This window comes from Chiloscyllium plagiosum, chromosome 12 (assembly GCF_004010195.1).
Source record: "Chiloscyllium plagiosum isolate BGI_BamShark_2017 chromosome 12, ASM401019v2, whole genome shotgun sequence".
Taxonomy (NCBI): Eukaryota; Metazoa; Chordata; class Chondrichthyes; order Orectolobiformes; family Hemiscylliidae; genus Chiloscyllium; species Chiloscyllium plagiosum.
Window position 1 is genome coordinate 7,950,486 of NC_057721.1, and position 18,656 is coordinate 7,969,141.

At 41.0% G+C, this 18,656-nt stretch overlaps 1 protein-coding gene across 7 annotated transcripts in view; it reads left to right on the forward strand.

The window, feature by feature from the left end:
• The window catches only part of fndc3a (fibronectin type III domain containing 3A), a 190,835-nt gene that overhangs the window by 125,918 nt on the left and 46,261 nt on the right, over window positions 1-18,656 (forward strand). For all 7 annotated transcript variants that reach the window (XM_043700406.1, XM_043700400.1, XM_043700401.1 and 4 more), the window contains 5 exons: window positions 6,334-6,458; window positions 11,105-11,279; window positions 12,364-12,450; window positions 14,071-14,209; window positions 17,096-17,164. In XM_043700406.1, coding sequence (XP_043556341.1) covers window positions 6,334-6,458; window positions 11,105-11,279; window positions 12,364-12,450; window positions 14,071-14,209; window positions 17,096-17,164 — 595 coding nt within the window. The remainder of the gene's footprint in view (window positions 1-6,333; window positions 6,459-11,104; window positions 11,280-12,363; window positions 12,451-14,070; window positions 14,210-17,095; window positions 17,165-18,656) is intronic.

Consider the following 18,656-nt stretch of genomic DNA (forward strand, 5'->3'; position numbering starts at 1 on the left):
CTGCTAAGATTTGCTTTTCCAAAATGCAGCACCTTGCATTTATCTGAATTAAACTCCATCTGCAACTTCTCAGCCCATTGGCCCATCTGATCAATGTCCTGCTGTAACCTAAGGTAACCTTCTACGCTGTCCACTACACCTCCAATTTTGGTGTCATCTGCAAACTTACTGACTATACCTCTTATGCTCACATCCAAATCATTTATATAAATGACAAAACATAGAGGACCCAGCACAGATCCTTGTGGCACTCCACTGGTCGCAGTACTCCAGTCTGAAAAACAACCCTCCACCACCACCCTCTGTCTTCTACCTTTGAGCCAGTTCTGTATCCAAATGGCTAGTTCTCCCTGTATTCCGTGAGATCTAACCATGCTAACCAGTCTCCCATGGGGAAGCTTGTCAAACATCTTGCTGACGTTCATATAGATCACATCTACCTCTCTGCCCTCATCAATCCTCTTTGTTACTTATTTAATTCAAGTTTGTGAGACATGATTTCCCACGCACAAAGCCATGTTGACTATCCCTAATCAATCCTTGTCTTTCAAAATACATGTACATCGTGGCTCTCGGGATTCCCTCCAACAATTTGCCCACCACCGACGTCAGGCTCACTGGTCTATAGTCCCTGGCTTGTCCTTACCACCCTTAAACAGTGGCACCACGTTTGCCAACCTCCAGTCTTCTGACACCTCACCTGTGGCTATCAATGATACAAATACCTCAGCAAGAGGCCCAGCAATCACTTCTCTAGCTTCCCACAGCATTCTAGGGTACGCCTGATTAGGTCCTGGGGATTTATCCACCTTTATGCGTTTCAAGACATCCAGCACTTTCTCCTCTGCAATATGGACATTTTTCAAGGTGTCACCATCTATTTCCCTACACTGTATATCTTCCATATCCTTTTCCACAGTAAATACTGATGCAAAATATTTGTTTAGTATCTCCCCCATTTTCTGCGGCTTCACACAAAGGCCGCCTTGCTGATTTTTGAGGGGCCATGTTCTCTCTCTAGTTACCCTTTTGTCCTTCATGTATTTTTAAAAACCCTTTGGATTCTCCTTAACTTCATGTATTTTTAAAAACCCTTTGGATTCTCCTTAATTGTTTTTGCCAAAGCTATCTCATGTCCCCTTTTTGCCCTCCTGATTTCCCTCTTAAGTATACTCCTACTGCCTTTATACTCTTCTAAGGATTCGCTTGATCTATACTGTCTACACCTGACATATACTTCCTTCTTTTTCTTAACCAAACTCTCAATTTCTTTAGTCATCCAGCATTCCCTATACCTACCAGCCTTTCCTTTCATCCTAACAGGAATATACTTTCTCTGGATTCCTGTTATCTCATTTCTGAAGGCTTCCCATTTTCCAGCCGTCCCTTTACCCGCCAACATCTGCCCCCAATCAGCTTTTGAATGTTCTTGCCTAATACCGTCAAAATTGGCCTTTCTCCAATTTAGAACTTCACCACCTTTTAGATCTGGTCTATTCTTTTCCATCACTATTTTAAATCTAATAGAATTATATGGAGAGGAGAGTGTTCCGGTCTGCGGGCGCTCTCTTGGTCAGTACCCTCTATCACTTGTTAGGAGGTAATGTCTTGAAGGACATTTGAGTGGCTCTGCGGAATCTGGACTCAAGAATTGGGGGTGAAAGTCTCGTCAGAGGCATGGGAGGATATTTGGGAGAATGTATGGAAGATTCCGATTTGTAATAGGACACAGGCTATTCAATTGAAGGTGCTCTACAGGTCTCATTTGCCAATGGAGCGGCTTGTGGAATTTAAGACAAAAGCGTCCCCAATGTGCCCAAATGTAAAAAAGATGTTGGCACTCTTATTTATTGCTTGTGGTCATGCCACAAATTTCGTAGGTATTGGGGTGCCATAACAAATGTTTTGGAAAGGGTCTTGGGAACTGAGGTCAAGATGGATCTTGCGTCTGCCAAATCTCCCGTCTTTGGATGCGGATGGGAAGAAACTGTTTGATATTCTTTCATTCTGAGTGAGGAAGAACATTCTAATGAGTTGGGTGTCGGAGAATCCCCTGGGACTCTCGGGGTGGCGTAGATTAGTTACGGAGCACATTCCCCTGGACTTTCTTATGAGTATGGTGCACCAGAAAGCAGAACTGTTTTGTAGAACGTGGCGGCCCTTTCTGTATTATATAGACGCAGACTTGTCGGCTATATTGGTCAGGACCTTTGTGTAGTCATGGAAGCTATGTCTGGCAGTTCAGGGGCCTCTGAGAGGAAGAATTCTGAACAAATACAGGTACGCCTACTGATGCTCCTGGTGGTGGGGAACTTTGGCGGGAGTGCGGTAACAACTGAATGTAATTTAATTTACCTTGGTTCAACTTGGCTTAATTTAGTTTGTTTTAGTTATTTATTGAATTGTAGTTTTCGTAGGTTTTTTCATCTCTTGTCAGTGGTTTGTAGAGTAGACTAGAAGTTTGTTTACTGTTATTGTCGTTATACAATAAGGTTGTTATATTGTTTTGTAGTGATTTTGTAATTTTGTCAAAAAATTTCCAAAATATAGAAACTAACTATTAAAACAGCACTTAAGTGAAATCGCACGACTAAATGAAACTCAAACTGGCAAATAGTAAATAAATCTCTCGACCCAGCTGCAGTAATCAGTTTAATAACCTTTATTCTTTTATTAAGTGCAGATACAATTTCTAACTAGCTTAGTGCACATAGGCCTAGTAGTTTTACTAACATTTACTAATTTAAAAGACAAAAGGATTAACACCTCTTAATTATGCAAGCGGACCGGACAAACACTCTTAATCCCATCAGCAGTAGCAGCCAGCATTTAGCACGTTTTAACCCATCTTCTGTTTCCCAGGACAGAAGCCCTTCAAACTTTTGTGTACTATAGATAAAACAATGTAACGCCATAGTAGTAGAATTTTAATATATGTAAGAACTGTGCATAAATGGGCTCTTGTAAGAACTGTATTTCAGGATTCTATTGCAGCCTCGAACTTGTACTGTGAATGCTGAATAAAAGAGGCTTTTTTTTGCCACTCACTGATTCCAGTCATTATTTGAACACAATCCCATACCCTCTTGGATGACTGTTAGATTTTGTGTCACCATTTTGAAAAAGAGCAGGAGAGTTATCATGGCAGATATTGAACTCTCCATAAACTTGACAAAAACAAATTAACTCAGCGTTATCATATTGTTTAAGGAGATTTACTGTATGCAAACTGGTATCAAGTTCCTTCCATTGCAGCAGTGGCTACATTTAAAATTAGTTATTGTATGTAAAGTATTTAGCCATCCAGTTGTTATGAAAGATGCTGTATAAGAGAAAGTGAAAATTGGTAAATTCATATGAGGTCTGTGCAAAATAATCATTCATTCATTCATTGACACTCTGAACAATGTACCCTTCAATCTGCAAACCCTCATGCTTACTCAGTCAAGAAGGAATGAGATGAATCTGCTTTTATGGATGGAGAGTTTCAGTGACACATCCATAGTGAGTTGCAAACTGAAATGTTGCTTGTACAACAAGCTGCAGGTGGCTGACACACACCTCAAGAATCATAGGCACTTGGTAACTGCAATTTTCATTTTGCCCTGCATTGAGTTTGTAGTTGTGGTTGCAGCAGCTGGCACATTTTAATTTTGGCTTCTTTTTTAAAAGCCAGATCATCTCCTGGATTGGTCCTCTTTGATGTAGAATAATGTACAGCGGAAACTCGATTATCCGATGGGTGGGCACTACTTCATTCAGATGATCAATTATTCAGAAAATCGATTAAATGCCTTTCTTCTGGGGCTTGGAGTTTTAAAGTCTGCTCCCTATTCAGGAGCCTGCAGCAGTGCACAGCACGCGAAACCCCATCCCCAACACTGCCCCCCAACCTGGTCCAACACCACCCCCGCCCCCAGCACAAAGCACGCGAGCACCACCCCGCCCTCTAGCACAATGTGCTTAAGCCCCCGCCCTCAACACAGCCCTCCACTGCTGCCCCAGCCCCCATTCATCCTCGGCCTCTCTCCGGGGCACCCGGACTACACACCAACAACAAGACTGCTGCTGTCTTTGGGGGGGTAAGTCTCCAAATAGTGCACAGGCACACACGCACAGCCACAGCCACACACGCAACCTTTTACTGCAAATGTTTGTCAGGTTCCATGTTTGCCCGGTACAGGACAATGTTGGAGAAATTATTCTTGGGAAGCCTGGGGAGAGTGGGTGGAGAGGTTAGGGTACACCCCTCTGTATAACTCCAGGGAAAGTGTGGAGAGAGAGAGAGAGGGCGGGAGGTCAGCCATTTGGAGACGGTGCCTGTTTAATCACAGTAAACAAAAGACGCGATCGCTGCTGGAAACACGTCTTTGATGTAATGTTTCTATCGGGACCTTGAGATCTCCTTCAGGTAATCCGATTTTCGGATAAATGGTATTCGGATAATTGAAGTTTCCCTGTAGTTCCCAAAAGACCCTCTGTGGACATGGCTTCCTGCTTCAGAGGTCATCGCCATAATTCCATAGCACGTTAGACAATAGGTGCAGGAGTAGGCCATTCTGCCCTTTGAGCCTGCACCACCATTCAATATGATCATGGCTGATCATCCTTAATCAGTATCCTGTTCTTGCCTTATCTCCATAACCCTTGATTCCACTATCCTCGAGAGCTCTATCCAACTCTTTCTTAAATGAATCCAGAGACTGGGCCTCCACTACCCTCTGAGACAGAGTATTCCACACAGCCACCACTCTCTGGGTGAAGAAGTTTCTCCTCTGTCCTAAATGGTCTACCCCGTATTTTTAGCATCTAAACCTGACCTGCCCTGCCTTGCTTTCCTGGTCTCTGTGGAAGCAGTTTTTTCCAGCAGAAGTTTGTAAGTGAATAGAACAGTATTTCAACATCAAACCACTCTGTGGAAACTGTTCAAACTTGTAATCAATTATAGAAAGCCTCCGTAAACAGCTACAATCGTACCAGCAGCCAGAAGAAGTAAGTTAGCAACAAATCTGAAGTAGGCCATGATTCCTTCAACTACTATTGATGGTGGATTCTTCATTTGATATAACATAGTTGTCTGTGGTGCATACTAGTTTGTACGATGACCTGATTGCTCTATATGCTGTCAAGGTTTATTCTCAATCAACCAAGCTTGCCTGTCTTCTAGTAATCTAATTATTTAGACGGCACCTTTGTTTTTGTTTAACTAACCTAATTGATTTTACTATGATTAATGTTCCCTAAATGTTCTGTAATGACACTTGATCCACTTCATTTCCTCGAGCCAGATACAGCCATACACATTGGGTCAGAAACAGCTGATCAAGAAAATTGTGCTAAACAGGCTTCAGAGGTTCACTGTGGCTTTTCCAGCCTCTATTAGGATTGCAAAGTTTTTATTGTCACTACTGTATAGATTTGGCACCTCCTGTAACATTCAATTTGTTCATATATCTTTCCTACTAGTTTGTGAACTCTGGAATACGCCCAGAGGTGTAATGGCAAAATATAAATTTTTTTTAAATTGTTTTGAGATAATAGAGGAGATGAATTGCCTAAACAGTGTTACAGTGTTGATAGGAGAAAGTGAGGACTGCAGATGCTGGAGATCAGAGCTGAAAATGTGTTGCTGGAAAAGCGCAGCAGGTCAGGCAGCATCCAAGGAGCAGGAGAATCGATGTTTCGGGCATGAGCCCTTCTTCAACGATTCCTGAAGAAGGGCTCATGCCCGAAACGCCGATTCTCCTGCTCCTTGGATGCTGCCCGACCTGCTCCACTCTTAGTGTTGATAGTAGAGAATGGCAAGATTACTTTGTTTAAACCTTCTTCACGGAAGAAGAACATTTGATGTTAAAACTTTAGTCTCTTTGGATATTTGTTAGTCAAGCAGAGAAACTTAGTCATGAGTATCTAAAAGTTTTCTAACAGATTTATGAGATTAGCCAGGCTTAGATGTGTTTCATTGAGAATATTAAACAAAATGGTTAAGAAAATTGGGATATCTTTCTTGTAATCTTGCAAAGGCTTCTTTTCTTGAGAAGGTTAATGCCAGCAGTTCAAAAGATTACGCCATAAATTAGAAAGGCGAACATTGAATCGATTTATATGTCAATGAATTTAATGTCCAATTGAAAGTTGCTAGAGCCCAGTATACTCAGAAAAGTAAACAAACACTGAACATTTGAGGACAATTCATTAAAGTCACTGTGTATTGTGAAAGGGAATTAATGCCAAAATACATACTTGTTTCTGAAGACATGGATTTGATTAAACTAATAGCTTTTCCTTTATGCTCCTTCCTTGTATTTCTGACTAATCTGATCCATTTCACAGGGGAAAGGGAAGAATGAATTTTCCCAATGTTATTTTGGACCACAGAAACAATTCAAAGTTGTTAAGCTGTCACCAGCCACTGGATACAGATTTAAGTTAGCAGCTATAAATGAACTTGGGATGAGGTGAGTGCATTTCAAAAGATAGACATGATTTTCATAACACTGATTACAGACTATTAATAGTTTAAGTACTGGTCCAAACCTGGCCTGAATAGTAATGTGCTAATAAGACTATTCAAAAATCAATCATTTGGATGATTAATCAGAACTGAATATACAGAGTAGAATAGATGCTTGGAGATAGTCTGTGTTAGGACTGGAAAATTGTAAATAAGTGAAATCTAAGGGGATGTGAACAATTAACAGCAATTAGCTCAATAAGAAAGTAAACTTCTTGTTATCTTCAGATGCAGATAGGAGAGGGCCAAAAACTGATGTGCAGAAATGAAGACAAATGGAACATTACATTTTCTTAAACCACATCCCCCCACCCCTTCTCTTTCCCACATTTGATTAAAAAAGAAGACCCGTACTTGTATTGATCTTCTCCCAAAGTGAGGTGTGTGCATCTTGGCTGTAGATGTAGTTGAAGGATATTTGCTGGCGACTGCTGAAAAATTCCTAACTGGCATTCCATGCATTGATCCTTCTCATTCTGTAAACAGATCAAAAGATATTCCCACTGGAACTAATTCCAGGTTGTGGTATATGGTATAGAATCTGCAAAACAATTGCCATGAAGAGCCAGAAGAATCCTTGAGGCAGCTGCACATTTTTTTAAAAAGTGTGTTGTGGGATCAGCAAGATTTTATGACTAGTTCTGTAAATTTGCCTTTGTATGCAAGTTAGGATCTAGCAACTCTTTGAAATTCCTTATCCATAGCTGCATGTTGGTTCAGTGGTTAGCACTGCTGCCTCACTACGCCACTGACCCAGGTTCAATTCCACCCTTGGACACCTGTCTGTGTGGAGTGTGCACGTTATCCCTGTGACAACACTGTAGGGGTTCTATGACTCTATAAGTTTAATTATGATCTATGGAATTGGGAATCAGGGTCAAGAGCTAACATGAACTTTTCCTCTTTTTCTGTTTTACCTAGGCTGGTGTCCATTTATATACCCAACAGATAAAAATTAGTCTGAAGTTGTGCTACAAGGTCGTCATCATTCATGATCTGGATGAAATTGATTAATCCATGTTCTAAATTTGTTATATGTAGATTAATCAAAACATTGTGCGTTAACTACCCTTATTGTTTCTTATGTATTGTATCAGAGTGAAATCTGATTTACAATTTTACATAATTCAAGCAAAGCAAGCAGTCCAACATTTACATGTCTGGCCTTTATGACCAGAGTTGTGAAACCTGAAAGGGTTCAGAAAAGATTTACAAGCATGTTGCCAGGGTTAGAGGATTTGAGGTATAGGGAGAGGTTGAATAGGCTAGAGCTGTTTTCCCTGGAACATTGGAGGCTGAGGGGTGACCTTATAGAGGTTTATAAAATCATGAGGGGCATGGATAGGATAAATAAGCAAAGACTTTTCCCTGGGGTGGGGGAGTCCAGAACGCGAGGGCATAGGTTTAGGGTGAGAGGGGAAAGATATAAAGAGACCGAAGGAGCAACATTTTCACGTATGAGCTGCCAGAGGAAGTGGTAGAAGCTGGTACAATTGCAACATTTAAAAGGCATCTGGATGGGTATATGAATAGGAAGGGTTTGGAGGGATTTGGGCCATATGCTGTCATGTGGGACTAGACTGGGTTGGGATATCTGGTCGGCATGGGCGAGTTGGACTGATGGGTGGGTCTGTTTCCATGCTGTACATCTCTGTGACTCAATATAGCCTGTTCCAAGGCCACCTGCTACTTGCGTTTGGAAGACGCATGTATCACTTCCAAATGAGGAGAATAAAAATTCCTTGATCTTTCAATAGCATGTTTTTTTCTTACACCACCAGCGCATTCAGTAAATGTCGCCAGCAGTATTATAGATTGTGAGAAAGCATAGTATAAATGTAAAAGCAAAATTATTCTTTTACATTCTGGCTCTATCCCTTTTAAAATATATTTCTCCTGACAATTTTGTGTCTATCACTTGTGCGCAAACGCATCTCAAAGCAAGGATCATGTAAGTTGATGTGATTGGATATTTTGAAAATGCCTTTTTAAGTAAGGACAGATGAGGTCAGTGGTCAGTTTACTTATTGATTACCGGACAGGATTTATATCAGGGAGCAATGTCGTTAATAATGTCTTCATGGTTCAACACTTGCTCCATTCTAACACGCTTAAAACAATTACATGAGGTAAGAAATTTAAAAATGGGTGATTTTTTAAGGTCAGAGTTTTAAGAGATTTTTCTTAGTCTGATGGTTATGCAATTTTGGAACATTATGCTCCAGAAGGTAGTGGGGACAGATTCATTAAATATTTTTAGTTAGACAAGTGGACATGATCTATATGGACATCAGTATGGTGTTCGACAAGGTTTCTCATGGTAAACTAATTAGCAAGGTTAGATCACATGGAATACAAGGAGATCTAGCCATTTGGATACAGAATTGGCTCCAGGGTAGAATAAAGGGTGGTGGTGGAACGTTGCTTTTCAGTCTGGAGGCCTTTAACCAGCGATGTGCCACAAGGATCGGTGCTGGGTCAATTGCTTTTTATCATTTATATAAATGCTACGGATGTGAATATAAAAGGTACGGTAAATTTGAGGTGTAGTGAATAGCGAAGAGTACAGTGGGACCTTGATTAGATGGGTCAGTGTGCCAAGGAGTGGCAGATGAAGTTTCATTTAGATAGATATGAGGTGCTGCATTTTGGAAAGGCAGATCAGGGCAGGACTTACGTACTTAACAGTAAGGTCCTGGAGAGTGTTGTTGAATAACGAGACCTCTGAGTGCAGGTTCATAGTTCCTTGCAAGTAGAGGAGCTGGAAGACTGGATAGTGAAGAAGGCGTTTGTTATGCTTGCCTTTATTGGTCAGTGCATTGAGTCCAGGAGTTTGGAGGTAATGTTGCGGCTGTACAGGACATTGGTTAGGCCACTTTTGGAATATTGTGTGCAATTCTGGTATCCATGCTATAAAAAGAATATTGTGAAACTTGAAAGGACTCAGAAAAGATTTGCAAGAATGTTGCCAGGGTTGGAGGGTTTAAGCTACAGGGAGAGTCTAAATAGGCTGGGGATATTTTCTCTGGAGGACTAGAGGCTGAGGGGTGACCTTGTAGAGGTTTAGATTAGATTACTTACAGTGTGGAAACAGGCCCTTCGGCCCAACAAGTCCACACTGACCCGCCGAAGCGCTCCCACCCAGACCCATTTGCCTATGTTTTATCCCTACACCTGACACTATGGGCAATTTAGCATGGCCAATTCACCTAACCTGCACATGTTTGGACTGTGGAAGGAAACCAGAGCACCCGGAGGAAACTCACGCAGACACTGGGAGAATGTGCAAACTCCACACAGTCAGTTGCCTGAGGTGGGAATTGAACCCGGGTCTCTGGCGCTGTGAGGCAGCAGTGCTAACCACTGTGCCACCGTTTATAAGATCATAAGGGGCAGGAATAGGGCGAATAACCAAGGTCTCTTCCCTGGGCTGGCTGAGTCCAGAACTAGAGGGCGTAGGTTTAAGGTGAGAGTGGAAAGATTTAAAAAGGATGTAAGGGGCAACTTCTCCACGCAGAAGGTAGTGCATGTATGGAATGAGCTGCCAGAGGAAATGGTGGAGGTTGGTACAATTACAACATTTTAAAAACATCTAGATGAATAGGAAAGGTTTTGGAGGGACAAAGGCCAAATGCTGGCAAATGGAACTAGATTAATTTAGAATATTTGGTCAACATGGAGTTGGACCGTAGGGTCTGTGTCCATGCTGTACAGCTCTTTGATTCCATGTATGGAATCTTGTTACAGGGAAATCAATAGTTATCGATCAGGGGTGGATAGGAATGTGGGATCTGAAACTCAAACAGATCAGTCATGACCTTATTGAAGGTGGGATTATCTTTAAGGGCGGCACGGTGGCACAGTGGTTACATTACATTACATTACAGTGTGGAAACAGGCCCTTCGGCCCAACAAGTCCACACCGACCCGCCGAAGCGAAACCCACCCATACCCCTACATTTACCCCTTACCTAACACTACGGGCAATTTAGCATGGCCAATTCACCTGACCCTGCACATCTTTGGATTGTGGGAGGAAACCGGAGCACCCGGAGGAAACCCACGCAGACACGGGGAGAACATGCAAACTCCACACAGTCAGTCGCCTGAGGCGGGAATTGAACCCGGGTCTCAGGCGCTGTGAGGCAGCAGTGCTAACCACTGTGCCACCGTGACAGCGCAAGAGACCCGGGTTCAATTCCTGCCTCAGGCAACTGACTGTGGAGTTTGCACATTCTCCTGGTGTCTGCATGAGTTTCCTCCGGTGCTCCGGTTTCCTCCCACAGTCCAAAAATGTGCAGGTTAGATGAATTGGCCATGCTAAATTGCCCATAGTGTCAGGTTTAGAGATAAACATAGGCGAATGGGTCTGGGTGGGAGCGCTTCAGCGGGTCGGTGTGGACTTGTTCGGCCGAAGAGCCTGTTTCCACATTGTAAGTAATCTAATGTAATCTAATCTAAATGATTATGTCTGTTACTCTTTTGTATGTTTGTATGAAATGCTTTTAACTCGGCCAGAAATTTAGAGAGACATCAAATGCCAAATAGTTATGATGTGTACTGTTAAAAATGTAATACTTTCCCCAACAGTGATTTCAGTGAAGAGGTGCTTTTCTACACAACTGGCAGTGTCCCTCCAACACCAACAAGTCCTCAGCTTGTTAAAGCAGGTGTCACATGGCTGTCATTATATTGGAACAAGCCTTTGGGAACCTTATCTGATGAAGGCATCAGTTATATTTTGGAAATGGAAGATGAAACATCAGTAAGTTGATTATTTATCATCGGACACTTCTGGAGAAATTCAGGTCTGGCAAAATTTGTGAAGAGAGAAACAGGGTTAATGGTTTGAGTCCAATATGACTATATCTGACTTGAAATGTGAACTCTGTCCCTGTCTCCGTGGACACTGACAGACTTGCTGAGTTTCTCCAGCACTTGGTGATAGTTTCAGATATTCGACATCTGCGGACTTGCTTTTACTTGATTACTTATCATACCTGAATGATGACATTTGAATAAGAGATCGAAGGTGGCTTGGTGAGGTGTTCTTTTACCAATTGGGACTCGCTTCAAACTTAAACCTAAATAGAATAAAGATTCCTCCCCTCTGGCATGGAAGCTTAACTATTCAAATATATAGTGATTAGAACAGAAATTTCCTAGTGAGAAGGAGAAAAAAAATCTCTCTGCAACCTTTTTAAACTTTGGAGCCAGTACTCCACTTATGATGTAAAGACCAGTTGTGTCATATGTAAGTGGTTACCTCTGAAGTTATTTGTTGTCTGGGCCTCTGCTTTATTCTAGCCACTGAGGGCTGAGATCTCAGCTTGTCTGTTCCCATAAGCAATTGTAACTTCTGTGCTTTGAGTACTGCCAGCAAAGTAAAGAGAACAAATTAGATTGACAAGAACTGGATTGTATTCTGTTGTAGAACTAATCCATTTGGAACAAATTCTGCCAAAGTAAATGGAAGCTGAGCAATGTCTCTTGGGATAACTTGAGGATGACACTGGGTGATAAAAATGTTCTTAATTACCATTTGTTTCACCTTGAGCAAAAAATTCATCTAAGTCCTCCCACATCAACCCAGAGAACAATCCCACTTGGGTTAGAGAATAACAATGTGTTCATTTTGGATGTTATCATATTGTACCAACAAATAACTGGTAGTTCATGAACTGTTTTCTAATCCTGAGTATTTGTCTCTTGTATCAGAAGCACACTTCGATCAAAACGTTCAAACTCAAAATAGGACATAGTCTTTTAGAGTAGAGATTTGACAATGCTTAATGAACTAGCTTTTGTTTCTCACAAATTTTCATGACTATCTAAAATTTTTCCTTTAGGGATATGGATTTAAACCAAAATATGATGGTGAGGATCTTGCATGTACAATTAAAAACCTTAGAAGAAAAAGCACGTATAAATTCAGGGTAAGTATGTTGGAAAGATTTATGTTCTTAGTTGATTTGTAGAGAATTAATAACTTCTGCTCCTGCTTATAGCAACTCCTACCAGGAGATTTGTTGTCAATGTACATTGTTCTTCTGTTTTGCAATATTCCCTCACATCCTAAATGATGGATATAACTGAAAATCATAATCATTAAGCAATGTACATTTATAATGAAATATTAAATGATGATGTTGAATGCAGGATATTCTTGTTGACTATTTATAACAGAAACAACTGAACTCAGTTTTTTTGCTGAGCAAATTGAATAAGGCAGATACTATTTATAAAATTTATATTAGGCAATGTTTGAGCAGCTGTGTTAGAGCATCCAGTCTTATGGAGATGTCAATACATTTGACATATTAGTAGGCTTCATAACATATCACCTTCAACTGCCATCAGAAATATAGCCAGCATTTACCATAATAAGGAACAAGTTACAAGTCTAGCTTCTTGACATCACTGTGAAGCTGTTTTTGCTTAGCGACATTGCTTACTGATGAACATAAATGCCTGATTCTATAAAGTAGAGGAAATTGAAAAAGGAAAATACCAGTTGGTGAAAACATATTTGGTGGCCTATAAACAACTTTTACCAGTGTTTGCTGACCTTTGCTGTTTCTTAGCTCCACTGTCTTCCTTTGATTTTCCGATGTGAGATCCCTCTCGCTGTATCTATTGCATCCTTTATTGAAGGTGCTGACGCGTCATTTTCTTTTTGCTTATCACCCTTAATGGTGAACACCCTTGAGCATTCAATTCCCATCCATGGTCACCCTGCAGTTTACACCTGTCATGTCAAATGATCATATTTGATTACTTCCTTTTGTGTCATTAATTCTTCTATCTTATTGAAAATCTTGCATCCATCCAGGCAGACTGCTTTTAATTCTGTTGTCGTCTTATTTTTGCAACTTCTGGTCTTATCAAGCTAACAATAAGGGAACTGATATTTTGCCTTGTTCTGTCTCTTTAATATGTTGCAACTTGCCTCAGTTGATCCAGCACTGCCACTATTTAGTATTATTTGGTTTTTGAAGCACTGTATAGTGCAGGTTTGGAGACATTGGGAGATTTTGCTAGCTACTTTGCACACCAGATCACCAACTACTGCTTGGAGAAGGTGTCAGTTGCATTTCTTGAGGGGTTAATGGGAAGTAGCAATGGGAAAAATGGAAATTCTGTGCAAATTGGACCTGCCTGGTAACAGATTTAAAAACAGCAATGCCATTGATTCTCCTCAGCCTTGGATTATAGATGTGTCAGGGTGAGACTGCTTAAAATATATGGACTCTTAACACAAGAATGTGGGAAATTTTGGGTAATAATTTTAAAAGATGCTTCGAGGAAGGATTAAATTCATACTTCACCATACAGGTGACTTATTGTGTAGAAATAAAAACCAGTGCTGGCTCATTGTGCCTTTTCTGGAGACTGAAAATCCAAGAGAAAATTTACTTTAGTATTTCTAAAGCTATCCTAAAACAGAAGAATATAACATAAGTAAAAACATTCTCAAATGAAATGCCCCCTAATGTAACTGGTTAAATGCCAGGCTTTGTCCCTTTGGTCATTTGATGTAATGTTGTATGTTATAGGTAATTGCTTACAATTCAGAAGGGAAGAGCAACCCTGGTGAAGTCATGGAGTTTACCACCTATCCAGACAAACCTGGATCACCATCTAAACCTTCGGTGAAGGGGAAAATTCATGCTCACAATTTTAAAATTATCTGGGGTATGATGCTTACTCAGATTAACTATACATAGTAACTGATTCGATCAGATACAGTGGAACCTTGAATATCCACCAAAAGAGAATGGGCCTTTTTGGCTATAATTAAATCTCCATATCAACCAACCTAATTTACCTTTTATGTTTATGTGATGTTGCAGAAATTTGAATTGCTTCATTAAGTTGTTGTAAAGTCGGTTGGGTTATCAAATAAGTTGTTGTTCTAAATTCTGTTGTCTTTTGTTCGTTTTTCATCCATAGTATTTAAATTATGTTTTGTTTAAAGCTGAGTGATTTGATCAGCTGCATCACTCCTGGAGTATCCACTCTACATCTGTCTTAAAAAAAAAAGTTAGGGTCTGGGCTACCTTCTTAAAATGTTTTGAGGGGGTCTGGCCTGGTCTGTAACAGATTACCAAGTTCTTCAGAATCTCCAGGGGTTGCAGGACAGCCTGAGCAGAGTGGAAAACTGGACCTGGTGTACTGGGCCCTCCTGGTAAACCAGGCCTTCCTGGTCAGAAAGGTATGCGGGGTGATGTTGGATTCACAGGAAAGCCGGGCCTTCCTGGAATTAATGGAAGACCAGGACCAATTGGACCAATGGGTCCTGAAAGTCACGTGGGCTCTCGTGGCATGCTTGGTCTAGAAGGTCCACCAGATCTGCAAAAATTGGAATTCCAGGGCATCTTGGTGAGATTGGACCCACTGAAGAACCTGGTATTCCAGGAAAACCTGTGACCCTGAACCAAATGGAGCACCAGGCACACCTGTACCTTCAGGTCCACAGGGTCCATCTGGTATACCAGGGGCAGATGTAATGTGGATATTCCAGCAGTGCTGCAGCTGGTCAAACCACTCAGCTTTAAACAAAACCGAATTTATTTAAACACTCTGAATGAAAAACTAACAAAAGAAAACAGAATTTAAAATACCAACTTATTTATAACCCAGCTGACTCTATTGCAACTTAATGAAGCTGTTCCAATTCCTGCAACATCCCATAAACACACCCCTTGGCAAAAGGTAAATTCACATACAAGTTCTTACAGGCAGTAGAAGTTTCAGAGAGAAAGTTCAGGCAAGAAACATCTGTTGGAAGATGGAACCTGTTCACTGTAGCTGCTTCTGTAGATCCGCAGCAGTTTTTGACTGCCTGCTAAAACAAACCAAACTAGAAAAAGAAATCCTGAACTGGGAGAACTGACCAGTCCCCTGCCATTGTTCTATTTAACCATTTTCAGGCAAATCGATACCTCTGCCTTGACAAACCCACTTGAAAAAAGTCACGGATAACATAACCTTGTTAAAGGGGCAGCAGCGTCACACGTTACACTAGCTTAGAACTTCATACTGGCCTTCCCAAGGCCTGAATGGTCTGGTCAGATTACTCTACTGACACTGTCTGCAATTTCTCAAATGAGAACTGATCGCATGTAGTACACGGAGTAGCACCATCATTAATCAACATGAAATCATCCCAGAGAGCTGTAGTCTTTAAAATTAAAATAGAGCTTGCCTATTTAAAGTGTTGCTGAATAGAGAATGTTTTCGAAATGTAATGCCAGGTATTTAAGTAATGAATTGCTACAAGAGCTGACAGGATTGTTCCAATTGTTCTTCCCTGTAGGATTGTGTAATAGAAGATGCACATTTAGTAGGCTTTGAGTCACTGACAAGTTCCAAAAGTTGAAGTTGCTCGAAATGCATGGGGAGATTGAGTATGGAAAATTATTGACAAATTAACTTTTCCAGATGCAATTGGTCTTTCTGATAGGTGTGGACCAGTGCAGATGAAGCATTGCTTAATGGGGAGTGACAGCCCAGTGGTATTATAGCTGGACTGTTCATTCAGAGACACAGGTAATGTTCTGGGGATCCAGGTTCAAATTCCACCACGGCAGATGGAATTCAATAAAAATCTAGAATTGAGAGTCTAATTATGATCCAGTAGTCCATTGTCTACTGTCATAAAAATCTTCCTGGTTCACTAATGTCCTTTAGGAAGACAACCTGCCTCCTTGTCTGGTCTTATATGTGACTCCAGACCCACAGCAATGAGATTAACTCTTAACTACCCTCTGGGCAATTAGGGATGGACAGTAAATGCTGGTCCATCCAGCGATGCCCTCATCCTGTAAATGAATATTTAGGGAAAAAAATGAACAGAAATGTTGTTAACCACTGCTCATTGAATTCAACCAGTAATGTCACTGACACTTTTTTCTTGAAAGATCTCCAGTTGGTATCACTCTTCTGTTCCTTTCCCATAGCCCTGTAAAAATTTCAGTGTTTTCATATTTATTCTACTCCCTTTTGAAAGGGAGTTTAGGGTGAGGTGATGACCTAATGGTAGTATTACTGGACTGTTAATTTTGGGGACCCGGGTTCAAATCCTGCCATGGCAAATGGTGGAATTTGAATTAAATTTTAAAAATTAAAATCATTGAATCAAGAGCCTAATTAAGACCTCAAATCCAGTGACAATTGTTGAAAAAGCACATCTGTTTCACTAAGGTCCTTTAGGGAATGAAACAGCCATCCTGTACCTGACCTATGTGTGACTGCAAACCCACAGCCATGTGGTTAACTTTTAACTGCACTCTGCCACTTAGGGATCAGTAATACATGCTGGCCTAGCCAGAGACATCTTCATGCTGTGAATGAATTTCTAAAAATATATCAAATCTGCTTCCGCTACTCTTTCAGACAGTACGTTTTCCATCATCACAGATAATTGAGGTTCCACTGTATATGAACTCAACTACAAAAGATGTAAAATACACTCAGCGCTATCAAATTCTTTTAACAAACCCAGTTTTCTAAGTTTGTGTGCTTAAAAAAATTAGGTATCTGATCTTGTCATCATTAGTTCACTTCTTCTCTTTCCAGATCCACCTAAGGACAATGGAGGATCAGCAGTTACAAAGTATGTGGTTGAGATGTCAGTCGGTGTTAATGGTAAGACATTGTCAAATACAGCAAAGGTTTTCTTTGAACTTGTGTTTCGGCATATGTGTTTGATTTGGTTCAAATATCAAGCGCCTCAGGAATACTTGTTAATGGTGATGCAGATGCATTGTCTATGAAGAGGGGGAGATGGTGACACATTGTGATGGATCTGTGTGTCTGTATATATCTGAATATATACATCTGTCTCAGAAAGGAACTGTACTGCATATATATTTAGTACTGATGAAGACAACATGTGATGTTTTCTTTATCATAATTTTGAATGTAAAATTAAATATTAGAGTGGAAGTTTTCTGCCTACATAGTCCTAAAGCATTTAGTTTGAGTGGATAATTTTTCCATAACATTGTAGAACTGATTTACTTAACACAGAGCACGAATCAACATTACCACCAATATTTCAGCTAGTAGATGTAGAATGAAGCCTGAAAAAGACAAAGTGTTTATTGCTAAATGTTGTTTGATTTATTGCACACCAGCTCCTTGGTTCTAACACTGGGCTTGTGATGTGGTGAAAAACATAGGAGGCAATGCTTCAGAGGCAAAGAAAACCCTGGTTTTATTAAAACAAGCAAAATTGAAAATATATACAATAGTTGGAAAAAAGAATATTTCAAAAATCCCAATGTTATGGATCAAGCAAAGTTGACTTATCTGACAGCTAAATCTCATCCCTATTAACCCTTGCAACCCTGACTTGGTACTGTGGTTTTAAAGTTACAGAGAGCTGTTACTTACTGTGTGTTTGGGGGGGACAGTGAGCGCGGTGGGTAGAAAACGCTAATCCCGGCGTCCTATCCTGCTTCTGTTTCCCGGAGTGTCCTGCACCGTCGGCCCCAAAGCCCACCCTTCCTCCCTGTCTAACTGTGTTGGGGCAAAGGATCTCGATGGCCTTATGCTCACCCCTGAAGTGGCTTTTGTGGGGCTGGATGATGGTGGATGTCGCTGGCGCTGCCCTGGTCAGTATCACGGCTTTCTGGTCGTTTCTCATCAGTACTTGGAGGTTTGTGAATGAGAAGATCTTTTTTTTTCTCTTTCTTTTCCTGAGTCTGATGTTTAGAGTCTGTGACTGGCTGTGGCTGATCCTTTCCACTCTGACCAAACCTCTTGCTGAATCGAATCTGCGGTACCCCAGTTACACTGACTGACGGTTCCCCTCATCTCCCGCCAAATCTGAATTTGACTACTGAGCTGTTGTTCCTCCTCTCTGGGCTGAATGAGCCTCTTGATTACTGGATGAGATGTGAATAGTTCTCAGGATGTTGCCAGGTTTGGAGGATTTGAGCTATAGGGAGAGGCTGAACAGACTAGGGCTGTTTTCCCTGGAGCATCGGAGGCTGAGGGCTGACCTTATAGAGGTTTACAAAATTATGAGGGGCATGGATAGGCTAAATCAACAAAGTCTTTTCCCTGGGGTGGGGGCATCCAGAACTAGAGGGCATAGGTTTAGGGTGAAAGGGGAAGGATATAAAAGAGACCA